The following is a 16154-nucleotide window of genomic DNA, read 5'->3' on the forward strand; positions in this document are numbered from 1 at the left end:
GGCAAAAGGACCGGGCAAGGCTGGGGCCCTGGGAAAGCCCAGATGGGCCCAGCCCCTCTGAGAGGAGCCAAGGGAGGCAGGAGGGCAGGTGTGGGGGGGGCAGCAGGGCCCTGAGGAAAGGCAGCACGCACCCAACTTTGGGAATGAAAACATAGAAAAGTGAACAAAGTGATCCCCTGACGTCTGCTGTCACGGTCATGCTGCACGTCCACATTTAGTCAGCCTCCCCAAAACTAAGGAAAACAGGCCTGCGGAGGCGAGGGGTCGATCAGAGCGATATGATGCCCACTGTCCAGATTCAAGATGAATCTTGCTTGCAACTGGGGCTCTTGCTCTTGGCTTTATTTGCACTTTGTGCATGGAGGGGCCCAGCTTGCCTGCAGATTGCAAGTGGGGGATTTCGGGTTGCTTCAATGAGAGGCGCACCCTTTTCCCAGAAAATTATCCCATGACTCATCTGCTCTTACACAGGGCTTCAAAAATGTATCAGGCAGTGTCTAGGTAGAGAGTTAAACCAAGCAGCCAGAGAAAAATAGGGGTAACTTTAACCCAGGGGCGGGCAATTATTTTGGGCAAAGGGCTGTTTATTGAGTTTTGGCAAGCCATCGAGGGCTTCATGAGAGGCACCCCAGAGCAGATTAATACTAATTTTCTAAATTTTTTAGGGGCCCCATGGGCCAGATAGAATGGCCTGGCAGGCTGCTTCTGGCCCCCAGGCTGCATTTTGCCCACCCCTGCACTAACCTAAAAAGTAATCTGAACCTTTCCCCCTGCTCTCCTAGTTGGAGAGACATTGGGTGAGTGTGAATGCGTTTTCTTTTCAATCCACTAAGAGAAACAGAATAAAGCCAGACTCGGGCTCAACTGTAAATCCATCTATTCAATCTGATTTACATACTAATACAGTTTAGGCCTATATGCCCTGTTCAATGAATATGAGGACAGACATAGAAGTCAGCAGAACTATGCAAACGTAAAAAAGGCACAAGGCTTTTTGCCTCTTCTCACCTCCGGATTATGTCGATGCTCTAAGGATCAGCAGGCAGCCCTGCCTAAAGGCTCCAATCAGAGTTCCAGTGTGCTGGGAGCTGTTCCCCACTCTTCTCCTCAAATAATTCCTGGCAAGAATTAATCTTGTTCCAATCGTGAACAGATACCAAGCATGGAAATTTATCCTGAAAAAAATCCTGACAGCACAAAACAGACATTTTGCACTCTTGACTACATCATTCACCAATTAAAATAATAAAGAGAGAATACTAGCTCCTTTATTAGAAAGACCGGAATATTGATCCAGTAAAACCACAGAGAAAAATTCTTCATTAAGGGTAAGATGAAGACTATTTTTCTTTGTTTTTTGTAGCAGCCCATTCTGATATATGGCAAGAGCTTTTGGAAAACCATAAAAGGAGTATCAGGAAGCCTACACTGGAGCTCTTTAATGACTCAGATTTGCCACTTCAGTCAAACCTGGAATTAATGAATTTCTGTTTGAAAAGAGAGCAGTAGTGGGGAATCTAATGGCAAATCCAAATAAGGAGAAGATACATGAACAAGAACACAAAACTATAAATGAAAATCACTAGCCATTTGTATAGAAAGGTGTACCTTAAAAACAGCACGGACCATCAATCTGCCAGTGAGCATAATTAATTTCTTCTCTGAGTTCTTGTACATCTGTTGCTTCTCAATTAAAAAAGCTTACTGCAATTTAAAAAATGGCAGAGAGATAGGGGGAAAAACACCGCAGAGGAAAGATTGTCTTAGTTATGCAGGTTATGCAGGAGTAAAGGCAAAGTAACTCCAGTGAAACCATAGGAGCTATTGTGCATTAACATCTGTGTATGATTAGCATATGGCTCTTAAAATATTGGTTGACATAAGCATTACTGATTATAATTGTTACACTGAGATTGTAAACCTGGATGAAATAAATTTGTTTCACTCACAGACACAACATTTTTTTTTTGTAAATCACAGGGCTTTGGATAGATTCTGCTAATGCATTGTTATAAAAGTAAAACCAATTTTCTCTCATCTCTAGGACTTTTGTAGCATCAGTTTTCAGTAAAACTTAGAACCAGAGAAAAATAGGCCTCAAGAAATCATCTAATGCACGCTCTTCCCAAATCAAGATCATCTTTGTCTAAACTATCCCAGACAAATGTTTGTCTAACGTGCATTTAAAAAGTTCCAGTGATGGAGACTCCAGAATCTCTCTAGGTAATGTTTTAGAATTAAACTTAAAAGAGTTAAAAATTAAAATTAGAATGAATTAAACTTAATTGAATTTTAGAATTAAAATTCATTAGAATTTTAGAATTAAAAAGGTTTTCCTCATATCTAACGTAAATGTCCCTTGCTGCAGCTTAAGCTCATTACTTCTTATCCTGTCCCCTGTGGACACAGAATATTTGATCACCTTCCTCTTAATAACAGTCTTTTTTGTAGTTGAAGGTTATTGTCAAATCCCCTTGAGTCCTCTCTCCTTTGCACAAAATAAGATCCGTTCTTCCAGCTTTTCTTCATATCTTTCTAGCCTACTAAGAATTATTTTCGTGTTGCTATCCTCTGAACTCTCCAGTTTGCCCACATCTTTCTTGAAGCACGATGCTCAAACCTTTAATGCAGGTGTGTGTGTGTATTCGTATGCCTCTCAAATGTATCGTTTTTACCTACTCTTGTAAATTCCCTTCACAAGGGTTGCATCTACACGTGCCACTATGGTGCCATTGTTACTACACCATCATTTAATACTTTGGAAGTATACCAAGGGAGCGCATCGCTATGGCAGTGTAGCAGCTGGTTTGTGCCTGCTGACACTATGTCATCATAGTGCAGGGGCACACAATTATTTTGAGTGGAGGGCCGCTTACTGAGTTTTAGCAAGCCATATATAACCATTACTTTTTTTTCTTTTTTTTTTTAGACCAGAGCCTCTTGATGATTTCCGGATTATATGGCCAGATCTAGTCTAGAAGTGTCTGTTAGATCATACAAAATATATTAAACATTCAGATAATTACATATAGAGGCTGATATGATTGTCTTTCTATGTAAGCTCAGCCTAGCATTCTTGTGCCTCATACTTCTCTGTCCTTCCCACACCTACCACTCCACTTCCATGCCACAAGTAGAGATGGAGAAAAGTGAGAAAGAAAACCCATATATGAACTTGGGTATCTTTCAACATGAACCAGGTTCTGTACTGAATTAGACTCTGGCAGAAACAATGCAGTATTTCTCTCTTCTCCTGAGTACTTCTGTCCTTTTAATTATGTTTTCTTTTCAAGAAAATAATCTTGTGTTCATGTATCTTTTTTTTCTCTTTTCATTTGCCCATGATGTGTGGAATGTAGGCTGATTTTTTTTCTTTAAATGTAGAATTCAACTTAAATTCTGTATGCCTGAAAATGTTCTTCCTGTTACAAGCAGCCACTTAAGTTTACAAGAATCGAAACAAGTAGAAAGAAAAGCACATTGCTTCCTAATTCTTGGCCTGTTTTGCACGTGACAATGCTTTGTGTAGTCAGCTAGAGGGAGTTTGCATGAGTCTTTCACAGAAGTGGGAGAAACAATAGGAAAGTGAGGTTCTAGAAAAACAAAAATGAGCAGAGAAACCCAGATGTAATACCTTAGAAGAGAATGAACTATATATTTTGAGGTGACAGTTTCTCTTTAAATAAGACAGAAACCTCAGGGTGGCAGTTTAGAAACTGTCTAGTCATTGTGGTTCAGAGAATTATAAAATAGGCTTCTGACAAAGAGAAAAGGCACTGCAACTTCTAGAAAGCCAAGTGAGTCAGAAACCAGCCACCCCTGCTGAATGAATAATATAAATGGTTTAATGAATAAATGGTGTCTTGTAGATGCAGATCACTTACGTGGGTAGAAAGTTAGTTAGCCTGCTTGGTTTCACTGCAGTCAGTCAAAGGAATTTGTCATGTTCTGGCCTGCTCTAAACCATGTTACAGATTTGCCCTGTTTTCAGCTATTGATGGCCAGTTCCTGGTACAGATAGAGCAGTATAAACTGTTTGGGCCAGATTCAGAGCAGTGCAAACTAGTGAGTCACCAGTTTGGTCCCTTGAAGTCCATGTGCACCATTTGAAAATGTAGTCCTTAGTATAGATAGGCAAACTCACATTAAGCTGCAGCATTTCAAATCACAGCTTCAGACAGTCAAGCTGCATTGGTGCAACTGGCCACTTCTGGTGCGGAAATGCAAAATGTAGTCTGGTGGCAGCTAATTGCTAGGGCAAATGCCCAAGTGTGCATGAGAGTTTAGTTATATTTTAGATGAAAAAGAGCAGGAACTTATAAAAAAAGCTTTTCTGTATGTCAAACGGCTCAGGGAATTACAAATGATTTGAAGACGCAACACTGGCTTTGTTTTTTTACAGAGATTACTGCAGTTATAGAAATGTCACTGAACAACTGCATCTAGGTTTCACATTGGGCTTTTCATCCTATGAAGCATAGTTATGGTACACAATGCAGGTTTAATTAACAGTTTCTCAGTTGATACTATAAATTCATCTGATTGTGATCTCATAAGACTTCTTAGATATTAAGTTAAATCTAGGTACAGCACTTATATCTAAAAGGTACTTAAATGTACTTCATAATTCTCTTTAACTACAATTTAGATTTGTGTCTGTTCTTGCATGGCTACATTAGCTGTCATTAGGCATCCAGAAAAACCAATCATGTTATCCCAGGGCATTTGTTCTTACTGAGGCTCATCATTTTCCACTGTGATCAAGGAAAATACCAATAATTTAGCCAGGTGAGGAGGGCTGTCAGCTCCATCAGTGTAAGACTAGGACGTGTAACATGTATTGATGCATGTGTACAGGCTGATCTCATGGATGCTGCCACGTACAGCTCTTAATTTCCTAGAGGCAGCATCTACTATAACAGCAAGGAAGATTTTTATTCTGTAACAGGATTTTATCTTTGGCATGGAGTTCACTGAGTTGTGTTAGTGATCATATTGTGTTTCCAGGGGCATTTCTACACAAGATGCTAAATGCGCAGTAAACTAATTCTACTGCACATTAGCACAGCAGGCAAAAAGAGTGCTAATGCAGAGCAGAATTAGTCTACTGCACATTAGCATCACAAAAAAGTGTGCGCTGGTGCTCCTGCGCAGTAGCACCAATTACGTTACGTTGCATTAAGTTAGTAACTGTTATTACCGGTACTAAACTTAATGCGCCTTAATTACGGTGCATTAATGAACGTGTAGACATGCCCTCGGTGGGTGCAGCTGGGCCAGGGAGAAACTAATACTTGCAAACTGTTCAAATTGACAGCTATAGTACATGGCTGCTTGCGTGCAAATTCTTTTTTTGCAGACTGAGATGGATCTGATGCTAAGTGATATTAATGAACTTGAGTTATGATGCCCTCCAGGCATAATTAATCACTACTGACAGCATTTTAGAGAGACTCTTAACATACTGTAATAAACTGATCTGTGAGAAGTAACTGCCTACTATGCAGTATTATTTTATTTCATTTTATGAAATCTAGAATTGTGCGCCAAGAATGTCTAATAAGGTGGACATAAGCTGAATGCATAGCAGACTAGAGGACAGCTGCTGTATCACAGACCACTTTGTATCCTTTTCTTAGCATTAAACAATAAATAACCTTTCCCCTGAAGCTTGCTTGGGTAGGATGTCAGTATTGTTTTGCATGGTGAAATTAGCAAGCTTTCTGTTAACAGACTGGAAATTCATTTGGTATTGGAGGGACAAGTCTCATAGTATTTAATTTTTTATTTGTTGTTGAACACTTACTGTCATAGGTCCAATAGCATGAAGGACAGTTGATGTTTGACCTGAATTCAACTCCAATCCTGATTTCACACTGCAAATCTCCAGTTGCTTGAAGATGAGACTAGAAGGCTTGGCATATGGTTATCTTAAGAATGGCAGGTGAGCCATATGCTAATATAAAAATTATCCAACAAGTACCCTCAGGAACAAGTCCTCCATCATTCATTAACTTGCTGAAAATACATCGAGAACATTTAGTCACCAGTATCCGAAACACCCAGTGTTTGATTGACAACTTGATTAAGAATGAATACTTCTCAAATGAAGACGCTGAGATTGCTGCACAGTTTCCAACTCAAACAGATAAGGTATTTTTCTTATTTCATTATTTAGCTCATACTTACTGTTGTGGTTCAGTGGTAGAATCCTTGTCTACCCCATGGGAAACCCAGATTCAATTCCCAGACCTTTGTGTAACTACAGCTGTCAAGGCACTGAAGGTCTAGACCTGGTTTGGCCTTTGGATGTTGTCTCAATGGTCTAAAAGAAGGGATGGAAAGTCTGGCAGTCTCCACTCCTCCATACTCCAGCCTAGGTGCATACATTGAAGGTCCTGGTGACCTCTTGTGCATACACCATGATCCAGAAAGATTGGAAGTTGCCTACTACTGTTTAGCTCAAGCTTTTTATTAGCCTTGTAAAATCCCATAGGCTTAAGTACATCTGGCAACTTTCCCTCTTAGATTTAAATTATATTTGATATATCCAGTCCAGCCTCCCCTGGAGAGAAATATCTGTCACAAGTATCCCTGCCAGCGCTGGAACTAATTGGCCTTCCTGTTGGCAGGCTGTTCTGTGGATGAGGCAACTGACTCAGTCTTTCCTCCACTCACATTTTCCTTCCAATGAGTAGGGTCATTGCTGAGGTGGTCTATGTAAACTTTCACAGTTGTGAACTTTGCTCTAGGCAGGACACAGTGTTCCTTAAGGTGTGATCCAGTTCCCATTAAAATCCATGGTAGCCTTTGAGTTGTACCCTCAAGCAACTGCTACATTATCCCTGGAGATCTATTTTTTTTTAGCAATTTTTATTTTAAAAAATCTATGAAATTTATTTCTAAAAATCTATGATGTTAAGGCGTTTTAAATGCACACCTTTAAAGTCTTGCTGTTTAATTACCATGCAGAATACTAAACCAAGAAACCATCTTATTTCACCATAACATGGGACATATGAAAAGTTGATCCTAGTTTTAAGGGGGAGGCATTTATTTTAAAATTGTAATTATTTTCCACCTGTGTAGTACTTCTCTTTGTAAAGAGAGGAGTTTCATTCCATATCCTCCTTTGTGAACTTAGGAAAAACTTTGATATTCTGATACATTTTGGCTTTAGTGTTGTTTTCTACTGGGGACAAACCTAAAAACTTCTTGGAATTCTAAGTCTTCCATTAGAGGAAAAAGATCAGTTCAGGCAGTTTTCCCTTTTATAATGGAGACATTGTTTTAAAACAACACCTGGCTCTGATTTCCCTGATAAACCAGTTACGCAGCTTAGAAATTTCAAAACACAGCCAGAGGTACATAAACCATAAAATGCTCAGAGCCCTGGCCTTCATCAATTTACAGACTTCCCCTAGCATAATCAGTCTTCTTGAATAATGAAAGTTTTAATAACAGTGCTTATCTGTGTAGTAAAAAAAGCTGAGAGCTGAAAAATGACAATCTTTATGGTCATCTTGCCATTGTAACAAGACAGGCTGTCAGCAGAGGCAGCATGCACTTTACAATATTAGCTGAAAAGGAGATTTTTGTGAACCTCTCTAAAAAGCTGTGAGTTAGGTTACAGAGCAGTCTTTGCTTTAAATCACCTGTCCAAAGAAAAACAAAAAAGCTATCATCTTTTTGGTGTCCACAGTGTACTTTCTTCTTCACTAAGATCATGGCAGACAAAAGCAGCTATCTCCAGAAACTTGAGGAATTTGAAAGCTTGAGGAATTTGCCTACTGAAGAATTTACGCCTTTGGCTAGGTCAGTTTCTTGAGCAGGAACAGAATCCAATCCAAGAAGTACTCAGAGGGACTGCTGTACTTTCTAGGGGCACTTGAACTAAGGTCCTCATACGCTGGTTGCACAAAAGTCAGACTGTACCTTGCCCTTATACCTACCCACACTGCAAATCTACAGTTGCTTGAAGATGAGACTAGAAGGGTTGGCATGTGGTTATCTTAAGAATGGCAGGTCAGCCGTATGCTAATATAAAGATTATCCATCAAGTACCCTCTGGAACAAGTCCTCCATCATTCGTTTCCAGCTGTCAGTTGGAGTCAGTCCTTTTTGCTAACAGGTGTGAGCATTAAATCTGTGGCTTCTGGGTGAGTTGGGAATCCAGCATAGCCTGTTTTTTCTTGTAGCCTTGAAGCACTGAACTAGTCTGCTTGGAGGGAAGAATGCTCATGTTTGACTCTATATTCAGTCTTGGAGAAGCCTTTCACCTCCTATACTGCAGAGCAGGCTAGGGTCTGATGTACACCACAGCTGAACCTCACATTTTGAAGGGCCAAGTCTGAAGGCCAGAAATCTGTTTTCTAATTTCACTTTAAGCTGGGGAGGATTTAAAATTTCCTTCCCTAGTCTGTGGTGCCCAACCAGGCCTAGAAGCTGCTTTGCTGCTCCACAGTACAGACCCATTCATCTCTGTAATTAACATCTGTAATTAAGGACTGAGATTGAAATCAGAGCTCCAGGTCCAGACTCTCTGTAACAGCCCAAATCTAGCTACATCATCCAAACACACTGAACTTTGGGATGTTGAAGGTCCAGATTTTGAATTGAAATTTTTAAGGTGGACTCAAGTTTTCTTTTTCAAGTCCTATCTCCAGTGCTGAAGGGCCTCAAAGCATTCTGTAAATGTAACAGATAGCAAACTCTGCATATTACTAACATTTCACTTGGTCTTCCTTCAGGTTCGTAAAATTCTGGATCTGGTTCAAAGCAAGGGAGAAGAAGTTTCAGAATACTTCATCTATACCCTGCAGAAAGTCACTGATGCTTATCATGAGCTTCAGCCCTGGTTGGATGAAATAAGGTTTCAGCCTTCTGAGAATATTCAGAGTAAATTGGTTGTAAATACAGATCCAGGTAGGTAGTCATGTAAGGTCTTGTATGCAAGTCAGTTCCATGGAAAAAACATTTCTCCAGTAAACTCAATTCATGCATGAACAGTAACTTAATTAACCTGTATGTTGATTATTTTCATTCTTTGCTCTTAATTATTTTATCTGTCAAAATCAAGCTTTAAAAAAATGTGTAACCAGAGATATAACCCTCTGGTTTTCAGTATAGGGAGTATGTGGTGAGATTTTTCAGCTCTGCTGTTACTGTGCAGGGCTGAATGTGGGCTAAAGACCCATATGCAGTTGCTGGAAATTATCTTGGTGAGGACAGCACTTAGTATAGCTATATACTTCCAGATACAGGTCCCATCATTCCTCAGTGAAGGGAATATGAAGCAAGAAGGTCCTTAGAACTATGGGAGACCCTGAATAGTGCCAAGACCAGCTGCTGTGACTTGGACAGTCCTCTCTTCTGCCTAAGTTAAGGCAGTCTCCGTTTCAGACCCCAAAACATGGTAGAACCATGAGGGTCCGAAGATGGATGAATGACACAATAGCCCCTTTTCTCAGAAGTTTGCAAGCCTCCCCCAAGATGATTAGCAATAGCCAGCCATATGATAGAGATTTCAATAGTGCAGTTACACCATTCCAAAAGTGGTGATCAGTTTGTGATGAAGTGATCAGTTTGAGGTGAATTAAGAGAAATTAAAATACTAATGTTAGTGTAAAGAGAGGAACAATGTCAGAATGTTCTACTGGAGGCCAGATGGAGCAGCTACAGTGCACTGTGCTCTGTAGTATCAGCACTTTCAAGTGAATTAAAGCTTTCCTTTTAATCCAGTGGTAACAGCAGACATTTTTTAAGCATGAGCATCCTCAACTACTTTGTCTCAGTTCTTTTTAAGGTAAACATTCTGGGGTTGTAAAGAGGGGCTTGAGTAATCAGTCAGCCTGTACTTTTAAAACAGCATGGCATCTAAATTATCCTTACAGGCTGGATGTTCCAATCAGGAATGGTGCAATAAGAACATAGAGCAACCTATATGTAAGATCACCATTTTTAACATGGAATAGGAAGAAACATAGGTATTTCTGTAGGGTCCATGCAGCCACAGCCAAAGAAAAAAAATATAGAAATGCTCAGCTCATAGATGAAAGTGTTGTGTCTTTGTAAGCTCCATCTGCAGGTCATCTACAGTATTAAATTACAGTCGCATTGATTTAGTTGAAGAGGTGTCTGTCTCATTTCACTTTTTCTCCCCTGAATCTCAAGGCCATTTTTAAACTAGAGCATCAGTCTCGCATTTAAGTCTAATATTGACTAGCTTTTTACATAGTGCAGTATCTTTGTGGTGACTGTTTGTTGTAGAGTGACAGACTGCTGATTTATTAAGCAGGACATTTATGTATGTCTGTTCTTTTAAATGTGAGAACTGGAACATTTCCCAGGTGGCATAAATACAGAAATCACTCCACCCCTCTCCCCACCTGAAGTGAAGAGCCCTTTGCAACACTACCAACAGCCATGCTGCACAATAGTGTGAAGTTTCTAGAGCCTGAGCTATGTGTTTTACACATAGAAATCATAACAACAAGGCAAGGAGTGAATATTAACTAGTTCAATAAAACTTAAAGAAGAATTTAGATGGGTAAATTGTAGCTACCCAAATACTGCAGGCATGTCAAACTCACCCTGGGCTGAATCTGGTAGACCTGACAAAATGAGCTGTGCCTTACAAAAGCTTGTGCATCTCTGAATTACTCTAAAAGGTGTAATTCTGCCCTGCCTTCTGCTTGACTTCAGACTAACACAGCTAACTACTTCTCTTTGCTCAAGGTAGATGCAAAAAAAAAAAAAAAGAATGCTAAGCATATAGCTGGTAGGAGGTAGAAGGGAGTTAGCTGTAGCCTTCAGCAAAACAATTTTTTATTATGCTAACTACTTACCTGTGAACTAGAAGCAGTTGAGCTTCTGTGGCCTGTAAGTCTGTCTTAATTCTCAAGCATGGCAGGATGCTTTGTATTTAATGAAGTATTGGACCTGACTGCTTTTAATAATAATTCATTCCCTTTTTTAGTTAGCAGGTACCGTCAGAAACTCAAGTATGAATTGGGAAGAGACACAAAGTTTGTCATGTCATATGCTCAGAAGGAGGAGATGCTGCTGGAGGAAATCTACTCTGATAATATCATGGAGCTGGTCAGTTATGCCAATGAGAGTCTTGGCAATGTGAACTGCTTAGAAGCCCTGTTTGATGATAAAACTGGGCTGATTAATGAAGATGGAGAGACCATCTGTGTCTTTGGTGATGCAGGAATTGGAAAATCCATTTTGCTGCAAAAAATGCAAAGTCTTTGGGCCCGAGGAGAGTTGGATGTTGGTGCCAAATATTTTTTCCGGTTCCGGTGCAGGATGTTTAGCTGCTTTAAGGAGAATGAAACTATCAGTCTGAAAGATCTTCTGTTCAAATACAACTGTTACCCAGACCAGGACCAAGAGGAGGTATTCAACCACATCCTGCAGTTCCCTCACGCAGTCCTCTTCACGTTTGATGGGTTTGATGAGATCTATTCTGACTTTGACGTAAACAGCATTCCTGAGATCTGCTCACCCAGTGAACCTATCCACCCACTCGCCCTGTTGGTGAGTCTTCTTAGAGGAAAGCTTTTGAAAGGATCAAGGAAAATTCTCACAGCAAGGACTGGGACTGAGGTCCATCAAAACATTATTAGGAAGAAAGTATTGCTCCGAGGCTTCTCCAGCAAAAACTTGAAGGCATACACTAAGATGTTTTTCAAAGATGAGGGGCGCCAAACATTGGTACTGAATCATCTAGAAGCTAACCCCAATCTCTGTAGTTTGTGTTCAGTACCTTTGTTTTGTTGGATTATTTTTAAATGCTATGAACATTTGCATTCCATGTTTGACATCCATGAGCTTCCAGATTACTCTGTTACATTGACGGATGTGTTTTTGCTCATGACTGAAGTCCACTTGAACCGAACTCTGAAAACAGATTTGCTGAAGAAGAACACCAGGAGCCAAGTGGAGACATTCAGGTCAAAAAAGGAAACCCTGCTGTCTTTGGGTAGAATAGCCTATCAGGGAATGGAGAAGTCTCTCTTTGTCTTTGAGCATGAGGAGGTCATGGCTGTGAACGTATTGGAAGAGGATTTGCAGTTGGGATTCCTCAGGACAGTTCACAACTATGCAGGCTGTGGAGACCAGTCCTCTTATGAGTTCCTACACTTGACCCTCCAGTCTTTTTTCACAGCTTTTTTCCTAATCACTGAAGAGAAAGTGGGTACAAAAGAGTTATTGAAGTTTTTTAATGAATGCTCCACCCTCGAGACTACCCAATTTACCTGCCTCCCTATTCCATGGTTCAATAATCGGCCAATAAGAGAAGATCCTTTCCGAAACAATGAACACTTTCACTTCACCAACCTTTTCCTCTGTGGTCTGCTTTCCAAAGCTAGACAGAAGATCTTGAGACATTTAGTCTCACCTATGGCCATTAAGAGGAAAAGAAATGCTCTTTTAACATATCTCTCAGAAAGCATGAAATCTCATATGAAGGGCCTGACACGATCGAGGCTTGCAAACTATAAGCAAGTTCAGGTTACACCCAATTTTGTTTGGATGCTGCGGTGCATTTATGAGACTCAAAGTGAAAAAGTGGGGAAGCTGGCTGCTAAAGACATGCGAGCCAATTACATCAAACTCACTTACTGCAATGCCTATTCAGCTGACTGCAGTGCCATTTCCTTCATTGTGCATCATTTCCAAAAGCATCTAGCTCTCGATCTAGACAACAACAACATCAATGACTATGGAGTTAGACAACTGCTTCCTTGCTTTAGCAAGCTTCTGGTGATCAGGTAGGGTTCTGTGCCAAGAAATAGCTTCTCTGCGGTCTGTTGTACAGCACAAGTATTAACCTTACAGAAATTCTTTGAAGTGTGATTGTGCTAGTGTCAGTGCTCCTAGAAATAAAATGCTTTCAGATGTTAAGATCTGTTTTCAGAAGCCTCTTTCAAAAGCAGAAGCCTAACTGGAGATAGGTTCATAAAGCCAAATTTTGATCAGCCCATAGTTTGCCCATTTCATATCCTTGGGGGTCTTTGCTGAGTCAGTGAATAGTCAACCATAGGGAGGAGGTTTGATTTGAAAATCCAAATCGCAAAAAAAAAAAAAGAACGAAAAATCAAAACCACCAGAAAAGCTTAAAGTGCTTAGGCCAGTGGTTTTGGTTAGGTTCCTCTCAAGTCTGTCTTTCAAAAAATCAGTCACAGCTGCTTCTCTCTCAAAGGTCCAGTAAAAACTTTATTTGCACTCCTTTGAAGGAGAAAAGCAGAGGCACCTAAAATGAAGCGCTAAGGTTACAATTCACACTCCTCAGCCTGTAGTCCTGTAGCATTCCATCCTCTCACAGTCTTTGACTGCCTTGATAGTCTGTGGCAGAAGGTCAGTATCTTCTAGCATTTTTTTTAATTCCCTGAAACTCAGGAGAGTTCGTTTTTCACTGGATCTGTTGCTTCTAATTGGCCATAGCCTCTGCTTTTTTCTGTAAACCTCACCTGCCCTTGAGGAATAAGCCAGGGCTGTTAGACTCTGCCTCCTCTGACTAATTTGTAAAACAATGTAGCTCAGTTCCCAAAAGAAGGAATTGGAGGAAAAATGCCATAGCACAGTAATTTTCAACCTTTTTGCATTTGAGGACCCCTAAAAATGTTGATTGGAGGTGCATACCCCTTTGGAAATTTTGAAAGGAGGTGTGGACCCCTTTGAATTGTAAGTGTGGGTATTCCCTTACTTTTGATTGATCATTGTAAGTGTGGGTATTCACATACTTTGATAGTCATCTTTTGCAGACTCCTTAGACAGTCTGCAGACCCACAGGGGTCCATGGACCACAGGTTGAAAATCACTCCCATAGCATAAAACAAAAGGGAGAAACATATAAGTCAGGACAATCTTTCTGACTCCATCAGTCACATGGGCTTACCCAATCTTACTACATGCAGGTGTTGAAAAGTACAGAAACAACACCACTCAGCATTAGACTGCCCTGTCATAGTGCTTTTTGTTAGCTTGGTGTATCTTGGCTCACGGTGTTTCATTTCCAGTGCCTAGCTCCTATGGGATAGAAAATGTATTGTGTAATGAGAAAAGTTAATTGCCTGACCAGTCACTTCCAAAGCAGAAGGCTCTGATATATAGAAGTAAAGCCAGATTTCCTTTCCCTACCAACGTATTTCAGAGCAGTTAAGACACCAACTCAGAATGAACAAGCAGGTGAGAGGTATTTCTCCATAAACAGATCCTTGACTGTAGAGCTTGTTTGCAATTAGGACTGCTTGCAAATCTTTCAGCTGAACAGTTTTCCTATAAAAAAAAAAAAAAAAAAAAGATTGGTAACATTCAAAGTTTCCCTGGAACATATCAATTTAGATAAGATCAAAATCTTCCATTTCAACAGAATCAAAATATTTTCTAATATAAAAATCAAAACAAAATATTTTGACCTTATGGAACTGAATATTTTGCTTAATCAATTTCCATTTGTTTGTCCCAGTTTAAGATAAACACACGATTTGAAATGTTTGAATTTTCCTGCGGGACTCCAGTCCTGTTATTCAGTCTTCTCTCTTTACAGCCTTGGTCAACCTAGAGCCTATCACAGTCTGAAGGATATTGTACTATGGGCACGTCTACACGAGATGTATTAATGTATATTAGCCTAATTTAATGTGCATCACAGGTGCTTGTCTACACATACATACCCTTAATGTACATTAAAAATGACGAAATTAGGCTAATCATGCAAATGCAGGTATCAAATTTAGGCGTGATTAGTTAAAGCACATTAACATACGTGTAGATGTGCCAGCCACTACGGGCACATGTCAGGGCTGTAGGGAGTTGGCACCAACTTTAGTGCCAAGTCTCTGCTTGTGTAGACACCTGCCAAAATTGCTTAATGCTCATTAAATTTAGTTGCACTTAAATGCATGTTCACTTCTTTCTCCAGGCCTTCCTTGGAGTACAGGCAGGGATAAGGAATGAGAGAAGATTAAGGACCAGCTGAGTCATCAAATAGAATACCTGCCTTTTTAATCACAATCAAGTGGGAGGATGGGATGTGTCAATCTATAGCATGACTTTTTTCAGGGCAGTGTCCAGAGCATTGGGTAAGAGAGTGGGAGTTTTTAGGTGAAAGGTAAAAATCTGAGGTCACATACTCATCAATATCTTTAATGCATGGCATAATTCTCTCTGTTAAATGTCAGAGTAAACTGTCCACTTCTCTGAATGATTAATGTACAGAAAGCAGGGCATAAAATGTTGTGTAGGTGGTGAACACCATGTAATTTGTACTGACCAAGCATCTGTTTTCTTTTACCTTTTTTTAGGCTGAGTGTTAATCAGATCACAGATCATGGAGTAAGAGTGCTGTACGAAGAACTCTCCAAGTACAAGATTGTGTCTTACTTGGGGTATGTATCCACTGGGAATTGAAGAAATGGAGTATTATTACATTTATACAGCAATGATCTTACAACAGTAGCACCTTGGGACCACAAAGACAGGCAGAAAACCCAAGCAGCTTCATTAATTTATTGAACCTGAGCGTGTCAGGCACTGCAGGCAGTATTTTGTGTCACAGCAGAGAGCACCGAAAGGCAGCTGTCATTAGAAATATGACATAACCTCAGGAGGGGAGCTGTTACTTTACACAGAAGACCCTCTTCTGCCTCCCCTGATCGCAGGGTGGTCTCCCACTTATCACCAAAACAATCCCTGAAATACAGTGCAGACCATCGTTTAGTTTTTAGGCAGTGTGGATGGGCCCAACTTCACAGCTCGTACATGATCTCCTTGGGCTTTATCTGCTTCTAATGAAGTCACTTGTTGCTGTGATATAAAACAGAGATGGCTTAGAAAAGAAAGGGGGAACAGACATGTGACATTTTGAACTGCCATTTTATTGGCTCCTTTTGTACAGAGGCACATAGTTAAACCATGTTAGTCTGAAGTCAAATAGAAGGCAGGGTAGATTTACACCTTATAGATCAACCAAAGTAGATATTTTATATATGCGTGTGTGTGCGTGTACACACATAAAATATCTACTTTGATTAGTCTAGAAGGTGTAAATTTACCCTGCCTTCTACTTGACTTCAGACTAGCACAGTTAACTATATTAACCAAGACAAGACATTATTTAAAAAAAAAAAAAAAAAAAAAAA

At 40.1% G+C, this 16154-nt stretch overlaps 1 protein-coding gene and 1 long non-coding RNA gene across 3 annotated transcripts in view; one reads left to right on the forward strand and one right to left on the reverse strand.

Moving 5' to 3' along the window:
- LOC109291732 overlaps positions 1-14391 on the reverse strand; it is a 16616-nt gene extending 2225 nt beyond the window's left edge. The window contains exons 1-2 of the long non-coding RNA XR_002095937.1: positions 14382-14391; positions 3690-3695 (exon numbers count right to left, since the gene is read on the reverse strand). This is a non-coding gene — a long non-coding RNA (uncharacterized LOC109291732). The remainder of the gene's footprint in view (positions 1-3689; positions 3696-14381) is intronic.
- Positions 1-16154, forward strand: part of NOD1 (nucleotide binding oligomerization domain containing 1) — a 30018-nt gene that overhangs the window by 238 nt on the left and 13626 nt on the right. The window contains exons 2-6 of one of the 2 annotated variants that reach the window (XM_019508822.1): positions 4403-4499; positions 5815-6153; positions 8751-8925; positions 10979-12782; positions 15318-15401. In XM_019508822.1, the coding sequence (XP_019364367.1) occupies positions 5923-6153; positions 8751-8925; positions 10979-12782; positions 15318-15401 (2294 nt within the window). In that variant the 5' untranslated portion in view covers positions 4403-4499; positions 5815-5922. The remainder of the gene's footprint in view (positions 1-4402; positions 4500-5814; positions 6154-8750; positions 8926-10978; positions 12783-15317; positions 15402-16154) is intronic. The other variant, XM_019508823.1, reaches the window with a different exon arrangement.

This window comes from Gavialis gangeticus, unplaced genomic scaffold (assembly GCF_001723915.1).
Source record: "Gavialis gangeticus isolate Ggan-Ray unplaced genomic scaffold, GavGan_comp1, whole genome shotgun sequence".
Taxonomy (NCBI): Eukaryota; Metazoa; Chordata; order Crocodylia; family Gavialidae; genus Gavialis; species Gavialis gangeticus.